The 16,092-nt window shown below is 44.3% G+C and overlaps 1 protein-coding gene across 1 annotated transcript; it reads left to right on the top strand.

The window, feature by feature from the left end:
• Positions 1-10,812: 10,812 nt before the first annotated feature.
• On the top strand, positions 10,813-12,380 carry LOC123151215 (uncharacterized). The gene has a single exon (XM_044570957.1). The coding sequence runs from the start codon at positions 10,866-10,868 to the stop codon at positions 12,054-12,056; it is 1,191 nt and encodes a 396-aa protein (XP_044426892.1). The 5' UTR covers positions 10,813-10,865; the 3' UTR covers positions 12,057-12,380.
• The last annotated feature ends 3,712 nt before the right edge of the window (positions 12,381-16,092 follow it).

Genomic DNA, 16,092 nt, shown 5'->3' with positions numbered 1-16,092 from the left:
ATTTCCTTATTTCATGATAAATGTTTATTATTCATGCTAGAATTGTATTAACCGGAAACATAATACATGTGTGAATACATAGACAAACAAAGTGTCACTAGTCTGCCTCTACTTGACTAGCTCGTTAATCAAAGATGGTTATGTTTCCTAACCGTAGACATGTGTTGTCATTTGATTAACGGGATCGCATCATTAGGAGAATGATGGGATTGACATGAGCCATTCCATTAGCTTAGCACCCGATCGTTTAGTATGTTGCTATTGCTTTCTTCATGACTTATACATGTTCCTATGACTATGAGATTATGCAACTCCCGTTTGCCGGCGGAACACTTTGTGTGCTACCAAATGTCACAACGTAACTGGGTGATTATAAAGGAGCTCTACAGGTGTCTCCAAAGGTACATGTTGGGTTGGCGTATTTCGAGATTAGGATTTGTCACTCCGATTGTCGGAGAGGTATCTCTGGGCCCTCTCGGTAATGCACATCACATAAGCCTTGCAAGCATTGCAACTAATGAGTTAGTTGCGAGATGATGTATTACAAAACGAGTAAAGAGACTTGTCGGTAACGAGATTGAACTAGGTATTGAGATGCCGACGATCGAATCTCGGGCAAGTAACATACCAATGACAAAGGGAACAACGTATGTTGTTATGCGGTCTGACCAATAAAGATCTTCGTAGAATGTGGGAGCCAATATGAGCATCCAGGTTCCGCTATTGGTTATTGACCGGAGACATGTCTCGGTCATGTCTACATTGTTCTCGAACCCGTAGGGTCCGCACGCTTAAGGTTTCGATGACATTTATATTATGAGTTTATGAGTTTTGATGTACCGAAGTTAGTTCGGAGTCCCGGATGTGATCACGGACATGACGAGGAGTCTCGAAATGGTCGATACATAAAGATTGATATATTGGACGGCTATATTCGGACACCGGAAGTGTTTCGGGTGATTTCGGAGAAAACCGGAGTGTCGGAGGGTTACCGGAACCCCCCCCCCCGGGAGAAGTAATGGGCCTTATGGGCCCTAGTGGAGAGAGAGAGGGGCGGTCAGGGTGGGCCGCGCGCCCCCTCCCCCTCTGGTCCGAATTGGACTAGGAGAGGGGGGCGGCGCCCCCTTTTCCTTCTCCCTCTCCCCCTTCCTTTCCCCCTCCTAGTAGTAGGAAAGAGGGGAGTCCTACTCCTACTAGGAGGAGGACTCCTCCTCCTTGGCGCGCCCTAGGGCCGGCCGGCCTCCTCCCCTTGCTCCTTTATATACGGGGGCAGGGGGCACCCCTAGACACACAAGTTGATCCTCGTGATCGTTTTCTTAGCCGTGTGCGGTGCCCCCTTACACCATACTCCTCGATAATATTGTAGTGGTGCTTAGGCGAAGCCCTGTGACAGTTGAACATCAAGATCGTCAGCACGCCATCGTGCTGACGGAACTCTTCCCCGACACTTTGCTGGATCGGAGTCCGGGGATCGTCATCGAGCTAAACGTGTGCTAGAACTCAGAGGTGCCGTAGTTTCGGCGCTTGATCGGTCGGGTCGTGAAGACATACGACTACATCAACCGCGTTGTCATAACGCTTTCGCTTCCGGTCTACGAGGGTACGTAGACAACACTCTCCCCTCTCGTTGCTATGCATCACCATGATCTTGCGTGTGCGTAGGAATTTTTTTGAAATTACTACGTTCCCAACAGTGGCATCCGACCCTATGTTTTATGTGTTGATGTTATATGCACGAGTACAACACAAGTGAGTTGTGGGCGATATAAGTCATACTGCTTACCAGCATGTCATACTTTGATTCGGCGGTATTGTTGGATGTAGCGGCCCGGACCGACATTATGCGTACGCTTACGCGAGACTGGTTCTACCGACGTGCTTTGCACACAGGTGGCTGGCGGGTGTCAGTTTCTCCAACTTTAGTTGAACCAAGTCTGGCTACGTCCGGTCCTTGCGAAGGTTAAAACCGCACCAACTTGACAAACTATCGTTGTGGTTTTGATGCGTGGGTAGGATTGGTTCTTGCTAAGCCCGTAGCAGCCACGTAAAACTTGCAACAACAAAGTAGAGGACGTCTAACTTGTTTTTGCAGGGCATGTTGTGATGTGATATGGTCAAGACGTGATGAGATATAAGTTGTTGTATGAGATGATCATGTTTTGTTGAAGTTATCAGCAACTGGCAAAATCCTTATGGTTGTCTCTCTATTGCATAAGATGCAAGCGCCAAATAATTGCTTTACTTTATCGCTATGCGATAGCAATAGTTGCAAGAGCAATTGTTGGCGAGACGACCATTTAACGACACATTGATATAGATCAAGATGATGGAGATCATGGTGTCATGCCGGTGACGATAGAGATCATGATAGTACTTTGGAGATGGAGATCAAAGGCGCAAGATGATCATGGCCATATCATGTCACATATTTTGATTGCATATGATGTTTATCTTTTATACATCTTATTTTGCTTAGTTCGACAGTAGCTTTATAAGATGATCTCTCACTAATTATCAAGAAGTGTTCTCCCTGAGTATGCACCGTTGTGAAAGTTCTTCGTGCTGAGACACCACGTGATGATCGGGTGTGATAGGCTCTACGTTCAAATACAACTGGTGCAAAACAGTTGCACACGCGGAATACTCAGGTTAAACTTGACGAGCCTAGCATATACAGATATGGCCTCGGAACACGGAGACCGAAAGGTCGAACGTGAATTATATAGTAGATATGATCAACATAGTGATGTTCACCATTGAAAACTACTCCATCTCACGTGATGATCGGACATGGTTTAGTTGATTTGGATCACGTGATCACTTAGATGACTAGAGAGATGTCTGTCTAAGTGGGAGTTCTTAAGTAATATGATTAATTGAATTTAAATTTATCATGAACTTAGTCCTGGTAGTATTTTGCAAATCATGTTGTAGATCAATAGCTCGTGTTGTTGCTTCCCTGTGTTTATTTTGATATGTTCCTAGAGAAAATTGTGTTGAAAGATGTTAGTAGAAATGATGCGGATTGGATCCGTGATCTGAGGTTTATCCTCATTGCTGCACATAGGAATTATGTCCCTGATGCACCGCTAGGTGACAGACCTATTGCAGGAGCAGATGCAGACATTATGAACGTTTGGCTAGCTAAATATGATGACTACTTGATAGTTTAGTGCACCATGCTTAACGGCTTAGAATCGGGACTTCAAAGACGTTTTGAACGTCATGGACCATGTGAGATGTTCCAGGAGTTGAAGTTAATATTTCAAGCAAATACCCGAGTTGAGAGATATGAAGTCTCCAACAAGTTCTATAGCTAAAAGATGGAGGAGAATCGCTCAACTAGTGAGCATGTGCTCAGATTGTCTGGGTACTACAATCGCTTGAATCAAGTGGGAGTTAATCTTCCAGATAAAATAGTGATTGACAGAATTCTCTAGTCACCATCACCAAGTTAGTAGAACTTCGTGATGAACTATAATATGCAAGGGATAACGGAAACTATTCCCAAGCTCTTCATGATGCTAAAATCGACGAAGGTAGAAATCAAGAAAAACATCAAGTGTTGATGGTAGACAAGACCACTAGTTTCAAGAAAAGGGCAAAAGGAAGAAGGGGAACTTCAAGAAGAACGAAAAGCAAGTTGTTGCTCAAGTGAAGAAGCCCAAGTCTGGTCCTAAGCCTGAGACTAAGTGCTTCTACTGCAAAGGGACTGGTCACTGAAAGCAGAACTACCTCAAGTGATTGGCGGATAAGAAGGATGGCAAAGTGAACATAAGTATATTTGATATACATGTTATTGATGTGTGCTTTACTAGTGTTTATAGCAACCCCTCAGTATTTGATACTAGTTCAGTTGCTAAGATTAGTAACTCGAAACGGGAGTTGCAGAATAAACAGAGACTAGTTAAGGGTGAAGTGATGATGTGTGTTGGAAGTGGTTCCAAGATTGATATGATCATCATCGCACACTCCCTATACTTTCGGGATTAGTGTTGAACCTAAATAAGTGTTATTTGGTGTTTGCGTTGAGCATGAATATGATTTGATCATGTTTATTGTAATATGGTTATTCATTTAAGTAAGAGAATAAATTGTTGTTCTGTTTACATGAATAAAACATTATATGGTTACACACCCAATGAAAATAGTTCGTTGGATCTCGATCGTAGTGATACAAATATTCATAATATTGAAACCAAAAGATGCAAAGTTAATAATGATGGTGCAATTTATTTGTGGCACTACCGTTTAGGTCATATTGGTGTAAAGTGCATGAAGAAAATCCATGTTGATGGGCTTTTGGAATCACTTGATTATGAATCAGTTGATGCTTGCAAACCATGCCTCATGGGCAAGATGACTAAGACTCCGTTCTCCGGAACAATGGAGCGAGCAACAGATTTGTTGAAAATCATACATACTAATGTATGTGGTCCGATGAATATTGAGGCTCGTGGCAGGTATCATTATTTTCTGATCTTCACAGATGATTTGAGCAGATATGAGTATATCTACTTAATGAAACATAAGTCTGAAACATTTGAAAAGTTCAAAGAATTTCAGAGTGAAGTGGAGAATCATCGTAACAAAAATAGAAGTTTCTACGATATGATCGCAGAAGTAAAATATTTGAGTTACGAGTTTGGCCTTCAGTTAAAAAAACAATGTGAGATAGTTTCACTACTCACGCCACCTGGAACACCACAGCATAATGGTGTGTCCGAACGTCATAACCGTACTTTATTAGATATTGTGCGATCTATGATGTCTCTTATCGATCTACCACTATCGTTTTGGGGTTATGCATTAGAGACAGCTGCATTCACGTTAAATAGGGCACCATCTAAATCCATTGAGACGACACCGTATGAACTATGGTTTGGCAAGAAACCTAAGCTGTCGTTTCTTAAAGTTTGAGGTTGCAATGCTTATGTGAAAAAGTTTCAACCTGATAAGCTCGAACCCAAATCGGAGAAGTGCGTCTTCATAGGATACCCAAAAATAAAATGTTGGGTACACCTTCTATCATAGATCCGAAGGCAATATATTCGTTGCTTTGAATGGATCCTTTCTAGAAAAGGAGTTTCTCTCGAAAGAAGTGAGTGGGAGAAAAGTAGAACTTGATGAGGTAACTGTACCTGCTCCCTTATTGGAAAGTAGTTCATCACAGAAATCTGTTCCTGTGACTACTACACTGATTAGTGAGGAAGCTAATGATGATGATCATATAACTTCAGATCAAGTTACTACCGAACCTCGTAGGTAAACCAGAGTGAGATCCGCACCAGAGTGGTACGGTAATCCTGTTCTGGAGGTCATGTTACTTGACCATGACGAGCCTACGAACTATGAGGAAGCGATGATGATCCCAGATCCCACGAAATGGCTTGAGGCCATGAAATCTGAGATGGGATCCATGTACGAGAACAAAGTATGGACTTTGGTTGACTTGCCCAATGATCGGCAAGCCATTGAGAATAAATGGATCTTCAAGAAGAAGACCGACGCTGACGGTAATGTTACTGTCTACAAAGCTCGACTTGTCGCAAAAGGTTTTCGACAAGTTCAAGGGATTGACTACGATGAGACCTTCTCTCCCGTAGTGATGCTTAAGTCTGTCCGAATCATGTTAGCAATTGCCGCATTTTATGATTATGAAATTTGGCAGATGGATGTCAAAATTGCATTCCTGAATGGATTTCTAGAAGAAGAGTTGTATATGATGCAGCCGGAAGGTTTTGTCGATCCAAAGGGAGCTAATAAAGTGTGCAAGCTCCAGCGATCCATTTATGGACTGGTGCAAGCCTCTCGGAGTTGGAATAAACGCTTTGATAGTGTGATCAAAGCATTTGGTTTTATACAGACTTGCGGTGAAGCCTGTATTTACAAGAAAGTGAGTGGGAGCACTACATCATTTCTGATAAGTATATGTGAGTGACATATTGTTGATCGGAAATAATGTAGAATTATTTTGTAAAGCATAAAGAAGTGTTTGAAAGGAGTTTTTCAAAGAAAGACCTCGGTGAAGTTGCTTACATATTGAGCATCAAGATCTATAGAGATAGATCAAGACGCTTGATAAGTTTTTTCAATGAGTACATACCTTGACAAGATTTTGAAGTAGTTCAAAATGGAACAGTCAAAGAAAGAGTTCTTGCCTATGTTACAAGGTGTGAAATTGAGTAAGACTCAAAGCCCGGCCACGGCAGAAGATAGAAAGAGAATGAAAGTCATTCCCTATGCCTCAGCCATAGGTTCTGTAAAGTATGACATGCTATGTACCAGATCTATTGTATACCCTACACTGATTTTGGCAAGGGAGTATAATAGTGATCTAGGAGTAGATCACTGGACATCGGTCAAAATTATCCTTAGTGGAATAAGGATATATTTCTCGATTATGGAGGTGACAAAAGGTTCGTCGTAAAAGGATTACGTCGATACAAGTTTTTGGCACTGATCCGGATGACTCTAAGACTTCATCTGGATACATATTAAAAGTGGGAGCAAATAGCTAAAGTAGCTCCGTGCAGAGCATTGTAGACATAGAAATTTGCAAAATACATACAGATCTGAATTTTGGCAGACTCGTTGACTAAGCTTCTCTCACAAGCAAAACATGATCACACCTTAGTACTCTTTGGGTGTTAATCACATATAGATGTGAACTAGATTACTGACTCTAGTAAACCCTTTGAGTGTTGGTCACATGACGATATGAACTATGGGTGTTAATCACATGGTGATGTGAACTATTGATGTTAAATCACATGGCGATGTGATCTAGATTATTGACTCTAGTGCAAGTGGGAGACTGAAGAAAATATGCCCTAGAGGCAATAATAAAGTTATTATTTATTTCCTTATTTCATGATAAATGTTTATTATTCATGCTAGAATTGTATTAACCGGAAACATAATACATGTGTGAATACATAGACAAACAAAGTGTCACTAGTATGCCTCTACTTGACTAGCTCGTTAATCAAAGATGGTTATGTTTCCTAACCGTAGACATGTGTTGTCATTTGATTAACAGGATCACATCATTAGGAGAATGATGTGATTGACATGACCCATTCGATTAGCTTAGCACCCGATCGTTTAGTATGTTGCTATTGCTTTCTTCATGACTTATACATGTTCCTATGACTATGAGATTATGCAACTCCCGTTTGCCGGAGGAACACTTTGTGTGCTACCAAACGTCACAATGTAACTGGATGATTATAAAGGATCTCTACAGGTGTCTCCAAAGGTACATGTTGGGTTGGCGTATTTCGAGATTAGGATTTGTCACTTCGATTGTCGGAGAGGTATCTCTGGGCCCTCTCGGTAATGCACATCACATAAGCCTTGCAAGCCTTGCAACTAATGAGTTAGTTGCGAGATGATGTATTACGAAACGAGTAAAGAGACTTGCTGGTAACGAGATTGAACTAGGTATTGAGATACCGACGATTGAATCTCGGGCAAGTAACATACCGATGACAAAGGGAACAACGTATGTTGTTATGCGGTCTGACCGATAAAGATCTTCGTAGAATATGTGGGAGCCAATATGAGCATCCAGGTTCCGCTATTGGTTATTGACCGGAGACATGTCTCGGTCATGTCTACATTGTTCTCGAACCCGTAGGGTCCGCACGCTTAAGGTTTCGATGACATTTATATTATGAGTGTATGAGTTTTGATGTACCGAAGTTAGTTCGGAGTCCCGGATGTGATCACGGACATGACGAGGAGTATCGAAATGATCAAGACATAAAGATTGATATATTGGACGGCTATATTTGGACACCGGAAGTGTTCCAGGTGATTTCGGAGAAAACCGAAGTGCTGGAGGGTTACCAGAACCCCCCGGGAGAAGTAATGGGCCTTATGGGCCCTAGTGGAGAGAGAGAGGGGGCGGCCAGGGTGGGCCGCACGCCCCTCCCCCTCTGGTCCGAATTGGACTAGGAGAGGGGGGCGGGCCCCCCTTTCCTTCTCCCTCTCCCCCTTCCTTTCCCCCTCCTAGTAGGAGTAGGAAAGAGGGGAGTCCTACTCCTACTAGGAGGAGGACTCCTCCTCCTTGGCGCGCCCTAGGGCCGGCCGGCCTCCTCCCCTTGCTCCTTTATATACGGGGGCAGGGGCACCCCTAGACACACAAGTTGATCCTCGTGATCGTTTTCTTAGCCGTGTGCGGTGCCCCCTTACACCATACTCCTCGATAATATTGTAGTGGTGCTTAGGCGAAGCCCTGCGACAGTTGAACATCAAGATCATCACCACGCCATCATGCTGACGGAACTCTTCCCCGACACTTTGCTGGATCGGAGTCCGGGGATCGTCATCGAGCTGAACGTGTGCTAGAACTCGGAGGTACCGTAGTTTCGGTGCTTGATCGGTCGGGTCATGAAGACGTATGACTACATCAACTGCATTGTCATAACGCTTCCGCTTCCGGTCTACGAGGGTACGTAGACAATACTCTCCCCTCTCGTTGCTATGCATCACCATGATCTTGCGTGTGCGTAGGAATTTTTTTGAAATTACTACGTTCCCCAACAATCACACCCTACGGTTAGTTGTATGTTGATAGGACTATGTATTGGAGGGCAAGAGTGACAGAAGCTTCAACCTAGCATAGAAATTGATACATACGGGATTGAAGGGGGATCAATATATCTTAATGCTATGGTTGGGTTTTACCTTAATGAACATTAGTAGTTGCGGATGCTTGCTGATAGTTCCAATCATAAGTGCATAGAATTCCAAGTCAGGGATGACATGCTAGCAGTGGCCTCTCCCACATAATACTTGCTATCGGTCTAGTAAAGTAGTCAATTACTTAAGGGACAATTTCGCAACTCCTACCACCACTTTTCCACACTCGCTATATTTACTTTAGTTGCTTCTTTACCTTAACAGCCCCTAGTTTTATTTTCGTGCTATTTACTTTCTTGCAAGCCTTTCTGAAAACACCTACAAAGTACTTCTAGTTTCATACTTGTTCTAGGTAAAGCGAACGGCAAGCGTGCGTAGAGTTGTATCGGTGGTCGATAGGACTTGAGAGAATATTTGTTCTACCTTTAGCTCCTCGTTGGGTTCGACACTCTTACTTATCGAAAACTGTTGCGATCCCCTATACTTGTGGGTTATCACATAACAACATACGTTGTTCCCTTTGTCATCGGTATGTTACTTGCCCGAGATTCGATCGTCGGTATCTGAATACCTAGTTCAATCTCGTTACCGGCAAGTCTCTTTACTCGTTCCATAATGCAACATCCCGCAACTAACTCATTAGTCACATTGCTTGCAAGGCTTATAGTGTTGTGCATTACCGAGAGGGCCCAGAGATACCTCTCTGATACACGGAGTGACAAATCCTAATCTCGATCTATGCCAACTCAACAAACACTATTGGAGACACCTATAGAGCATCTCTATAGTCACCCAGTTACGTTGTGACGTTTGATAGCACATTAAGTGTTCCTCCGGTATTCGGGAGTTGCATAATCTCATAATCATAGGAATATGTATAAGTCATGAAGAATGCAATAGCAATAAACTAAACGATCATAGTGCTAAGCTAACGGATGGGTCAAGTCAATCACATCATTCTCTAATGATGTGATCCCGTTTATCAAATGACAACTCATGTCTATGGTTAGGAAACTTAACCATCTTTTGATTAACGAGCTAGTTAAGTAGAGGCATACTAGTGACACTTTGTCTGTCTATGTATTCACACATGTACTAAGTTTATGGTTAATACAATTCTAGCATGAATAATAAACATTTATTATGATATAAGGAAATATAAATAATAACTTTATTATTGCCTCTAGGGCATATTTCCTTCATTAAATCCAATCAAATGTTAGTTTTTCCTTACTTCACAAAAATTGTTTTTGGAGCTCGGCCTCCATGGAGGCTGGTTTTTGAAAAGTTCAAAACTCAAGAAAAAAACATATTTTTAGATTTCAAAACATTCTGAAAAAAATTCAGACATATAATGGAGGCATAACACACATGTGCGTAAATTTTCTGGACTAAATACGTTAAAATAAGGGTCGTGCAAAAAAGTATAAATATGTGTCTTTTCAACACATGATATTATTCATCTCAAAAGTCATGAATTTGTTCTTTTTGCACAGATCGCATCTCAAGGTATTTCATTCTGGAATTCTAAAGACATACATATTACATCCTTGTGTACTTGTACAATTTTTTCAGGTTTTTTTAAACCAAAAGGTATGATTTTTTTTTTAGAAAATCCGGCCTCCGTGGAGGTCAAGCTCCGAAATGCCCTTCTCCTTGGAGAAAACTTTGTTTTTGCCACTCTAGTTTTTTTCAATTTTGCTTATGCCACTCTAGAATTTGACATATCACTTTTGCCGCTCTTTGCTTTTAACAATACATCACAAATGCCATTTCATGGCAAAAATGATAATTTTTTATTTCACTTTTGCCGCTCTTAGCTTTTGATAATATATCACAATTACCACTCTAAATTTTTTGTTTTTGCCACTGAATGACAAAAGTGATATATTGTCAAAAGCTAAGAGTGATAAAAGTAAAATGTCACATCCTAGAGTGGCATAAGCAAAATGGACAAAACCTAAAGTGGCAAAAATAAGATTTTTCCTTCTTCTTAATGTACAGCCTATCTTGCGCGAAAAGAGAAGAAAAGACTATCTCGAGTTCGTCGGTGACTAGGTTTCGTAGAGGATCTTACGGCCACGGCCTATCCCGAGTTCGTTGGTGACTGGGTTTCGTAGAGGCGCCGCTCCCTCCCCTGATAAAAAGACAGGCGCTAGTTGATTATATATAGAGGAAAAGCCTGAGTCGGTTGTCCGTCTCATCTCATCAATCAAATGAGTAGGAAGATGGGAGTGAGGCTGACGATGCATCACATGGCCGCCGGCGGCGGCGGCTGGATCTCCCTGCCGGCAGAGCTCCTCAAGGAAGTCTCCGACCGTCTGCGGGCCGACACGGACCAAATCCACATCCGCCAGGTATGCGCCCACTGGCGCGCGTCCACCGCCCCGCTCGCGGCCCTCCGCCCGTGGGTCGTCGCCGCCCACGACCGCCACCGAGATCCTTTTAGCGCGGTCAACCCCGTCGGCGAACACTCCTTGTGGCTGCCCCGCGGCGGCAGCGACCCAAGGATGGACCCCCGGCCACCGGCCCCGGCCGGCCTCCCCTACTGCTGCGGCACGCCCTGTGGCTGGCTCGCTCTCACGGACCACCTGCGATCCCCCACCAGGCTCATCCTCTGGGAGCCCCTCTCCAAAGCCGAGATCCCTCTGCCCACTCTCACAACCGTCGCCCAAGTGTTCCTCTCCGGAGACCCGCTCGCCTCGCCGGGCTGCCGCTGGATGGCGATCGCGAGCCAAAAGATCCCCGGCGCACAGATCGGGCAGAGGCTCTTCTTCTGGCGCCCCGTAGACGCGGGCTGGGTGATGCAGCTCGAGTACCCTAACGGCAGGATCGAAGGCGCGGCCTTCCACAACGGCAGATTCTACGTCTCCACCATCAACATGTCCCTCGACATTTTCGACCTCCAACACCATCCTCCCAATCGTCTGCGCCGCATCTGCCTCTACGCTCCTTTGCAAGCGCGGTATCCACGCTACCCTGGGAATCCGATACCGCATGCTGTGGCCTGCAACAACCAGATGCTGCTCGTCATCGTGTATCGCGGACCACGCCAGGCCGTGATACTTGCGGAAGTGCACCGCCCGGATTGGGATGCCGACCGCCTCGACCTCCGGGAGCACAAGGTGTCGGATCTCGGCGACTACTCGCTCTTCCTGGGCCGGGGTGACACGCTCGCGCTCTCTGCAAACGAGTTCCCGGCCATCAGAAGAAATTGTGTCTACTTTGTGGAGCATGATACATACAAGCATGAGCAGTGGGTGGTTGTGTTTGATTTGGGGTCAAACGATTTGGAACGGATTCCCCACCCACAAGAGCACCTGGAGGGCGGCGGCAAAAGCACTGGCTGGCTGGCGTATTCCTGGTTCTGTCCCAGAAGGCCCTTCCTTGGGAAGCAGGCCCTATGAGGTATTGGCATCATTTTGGTCATTTGGAATGCCAAATAAATCAACTTATGCCCTTCGCATTTTTCATGTGTTGAGATTCAAGTCATACAAAGTATACAAAGACGTACACAATCCATGTTGTGCACTTGTAATATTTTACACATTCGATACACGCATCAATCCTTTTACTGAATTTCATAGCATGGATTGGAACACTAAGAAACAAAGTGGAACGCAAACCGAGTCATACTACAAAGCATAGCTTGTGAAGATTGAGTGAGAGCCGAGGTGCGCGCGGGATTACACAAGTGATCCTTCAAATCATTCGATGTTGCCACAAAGCAAAGGAGAAGAAATTCAAACCAGAAGCAGCATATGATTCGTGCAATTGCTTGTAGCTAAACCCTCGTGGTCATACCTGCACCGAGCTTCTTCATGGACGGCCTGGACATCATATCCTCCCACCAAGCTTTCACGTGTGGGTACAAGTCGAACAGAGACACATATGGCGTCGCATCCATGAGGTAGAAAGTACACGCGAAATGGTTTAGATCTGCAAAGCTGACAAAATCACCCGCTAAATACTTGTGTTTGGACAGGCAGGCTTCGTAGATTTCTAGAACCTTCTTCGCCTTCTCCAAGATTTCATCCACATTCCTTTGATTCGTGGGAAGACCGCGTAAGGTCGGGTATATAAAGCACTCCAGCACGATCGGTGAGAGGACCGGGTGGTATTGGTGTCCTTCGACCTCCGTCCATATGTCTACCATGGCAGCTTCCTTCAGATTGCTCTCCCTCAACAAGTCCACTTGCTCCGACTTGTATTTGCGAAGCACGTATTTAGCAATGGCGCATGACTCTGAAAAGATGAACAAATTAGTAACATGAGTCATGACGAATATGAAACCAAGATTGCACTTGTTCGATTAGCTCAAGCAAGATATATGAAGGTCCAAAGAAATTTAACTAGACAACTCAAGCAAGTTGTATTATAGGAATCTTGATTGCACTTGTTCGATTAACTCGAGCAAGTTGTATTATAGGAATCTTGATTTGCAGCCGACGAACTAATATAACCTAATAGAAGGAGACCAATTGAGGTGTTTATCTTACTTACATTCCCGGCGAGGTGCTCAGGGCGCTTATGCCCCTTGCCGTGGAAGTCGATGTCGACAAGCTCGTACTCGGTGCCCACCTCCTCTAGGCAGACGAGCACCCTCACCACATTCGTTGACGCGGCCGGCCCGAACACCTTCATTGGCGCCATTTCCTTGTGGAAGTGATGTTGTCCGATGGCAGAATATGAAGATATGGTGGTTGCGATGTGCGGGCAGCCAAGATCTACGGAAGAGTGGGCGTCCCTTTCGATGAGCTGGTTTGTAGGTCCTCCAGCAACAACAGCCACGACGACCGAACACTGTTGCTGCCTTTTCTCCCTCAAAATTCAGTTATCTGAAAATAACAGCCGAATTAACCTCGAATTTTCTAGTTACCAACCATTTGGTTTGGTCAGGGCGGAAAAATCGGAAGCAGGGGCAGCAGTGTCGAGTGTCGACTACGGAGAACCGTCTGGCGGGGGCAGGGGGAAACAGTGATGTCTGAACCTGGGCTAGTTTGGCAGGAGGAGGAGCAAGCCGTGGGGGCTTGGGATCTAGGTGACAGTGGCACGAGTGGGACCTGGGGGAGGTAAAGAGAAGGAGACAACCATGGGGACATCCACAGCTGGCTGACACGCGGCGGCGCACAGTGGCACGGTGCGGGTGTGGAGAGGTTCTCCTTTCTGTCGGCAGAAGTGAGCAACGCGACGCGGTGCTTATGACCTCGAGCTCAAATGAGGTTAGGTATATATAAATTCAAAAAATTCTGAATTTTTTTTCTAACAGATATTGAAGAATGTTTTGAGTGTCATAAAATTTCATCGTGGAACAACATATGATACGTCCCACTCCATCTTTCCGTCGGCGTCCGTCTCATCCGCAGGGCTTTTGCTGCCTACTAGCTAACCCTAACCGGGCAGCCTACGGTCTAGATCCACGACAGCGGGCGAGGTATCGGGCCACTGAGCTCCACTTTGAACTACGGCGGTGGAAGAGGAAAAGCGGCAAGGGTTAGCTAGTAGGCGGCGAATTGCACAGAATTCGACTGGTTATTAAAAATAAATGAAAATGTAGAATTGACCTAGACTGCCGCCAAAAAACAGTCGCCTGACTTATATATAAGTATAAAAGGAGGAGGAGGAGCCATGGAGTCGCACCCAAGTCCATCGACTTGGACGACGGGATTGCGTGCATAAATGTTGTGCCGTCGAGTCTAATCATTAGCAATATTTTTTTAGCTACGGCTGCTACCGATTACCCATGAGTTGGAGGAGGTCTGTTATGAAGTCGGCGTGCCGATTCTAGAGCACCCGCCCTTTATTGTCATCGACTTTGCCCTGGATATCCATCGACTTCGTACTAAACGCCCATTAGTACTAATTTATACTAAACTTTTATACTTATAGAACTTACTTTTAGCATTATAGTATTAATTATTATAATTTTATGTTACTTCTTTTGACATACTTAACCAAATATCTAGCAACGCTGCAAAGTACTAGTTGATTGTTCTATGATATAAGGTTTTAATATATCACTGAAAATACTTCTACATTGTGCTTAGTTTAAACTTTATTTCAAAACAGAAGTTCCTTCTTAATATTTTAAAAAATCTTAATCTATATAGTATATAAGTCTATCCAGCAAAGATCTCTGGCGTACGATCTAATAAATATTTCAATAGCGGTTTCTAGTGTATGATTAGATAAACATATTCATATAACTTCTAGACAATAATATTAACATTGACATGATCCTTTGAAGTTTTTTGTGGTCAAATGTGTCTTGCAAGTTAAAATGGATCTAGTAATAAGTTGACAATGTGTGTATACTCTATACTGAGTTATTGAAAGAGTGTCGCTTTGAGTAATGAGTGATGAACATAAATGATGTGGATGCTATTAATTTTTTGTACATTAATTGGTATTTTCTTGTGTAATGTGAGTTTTATCATCTAGTGCATACAAGTGCTCCCACCAACTATCGAAATAATTGCAGCATGCTCCTACACCTAACTATACAATGGAAGGCTAAGTCAAGATGGTAAATTTTAAGCAACATGGTATTGAAGAGGCTGATTAAGCCGCGTGCAATGAGTTTATATAACAAGTTACACCCAAGATATGTGAGCTAGAATTAGAATATATGGAGTTATCTCAGAAGCTACCTACTCTAAAAGATATATTTGAACCTGCCATTAAAATCGCCAATATATGTTTCATGTTGGGTTGTTAGGAAAAAAGATCAAGATAATGAAAAGAACTTAATAGGAGAACCAACACACTCCTCCGTCGCCGATGAGACTAAAATCTCATTCATCTAGTCACCGCCTATGTTGCGTACAAGAGAAAACAAAAACCTACCCGCCGCCTCCAATGAGGACGAGATCGCCATCTTGTAAAGCTCAGACCTGCCCAAAGGGTTGCAAGAGGGCACCACGATTTGAGTAGCCTGTCAGCACTCTGAAGTCTAGCAGCCGACGAACTAATATGACCGAATAGAAGGATGCTTACATTCCTGGTGAGGTGCTCAGGGCGCTTATGCCCCTTGCCGGGGAAGTCGATGTCGACAAGCTCGTACTCGGCGCCCACCTCCTCTAGGCAGACGAGCACCCTCGCCACGTTCGTCGACGTGGCCGGCCCGAACACCTTCGGCGCCATTTCCTTGTGGAAGTGATGTTGTCCGGTGGCAGAATATGAAGATAGGGTGGTTGCGATGTGTGGGCAGCCAAGCAGTCGCAAAATCTGCGGAAGAGTGGGCGTCCCTTTCGATGAGCTGGGGGAGGTGAAGAGGAGGAGACGACCATGAGCTGGCTGTAGGCGGCATAGGTACGTCCATAATCAGGAGGCACGGCGGCGCGCTGTGGCAGGGAGGGGGTCTGGCGAGGTGCTATTTGCTGTCCGCGGAAGTGAGCAACGCGTCGCGGTGTTTCTGAGCTCGAGCTCAAACGATGTTGGGTG

This window comes from Triticum aestivum, chromosome 7A, assembly GCF_018294505.1.
Source record: "Triticum aestivum cultivar Chinese Spring chromosome 7A, IWGSC CS RefSeq v2.1, whole genome shotgun sequence".
Lineage (NCBI taxonomy): Eukaryota > Viridiplantae > Streptophyta > Magnoliopsida > Poales > Poaceae > Triticum > Triticum aestivum.
Note: the sequence above shows the minus strand (reverse complement) of the source record. Positions and strands in the feature narration are given on the sequence as shown.

Bases quoted from the DNA above. Each gene is read 5' to 3' on its own strand.
- LOC123151215 (XM_044570957.1), top strand. From the start codon at position 10,866: ATGAGTAGGAAGATGGGAGTGAGGCTGACGATGCATCACATGGCCGCC.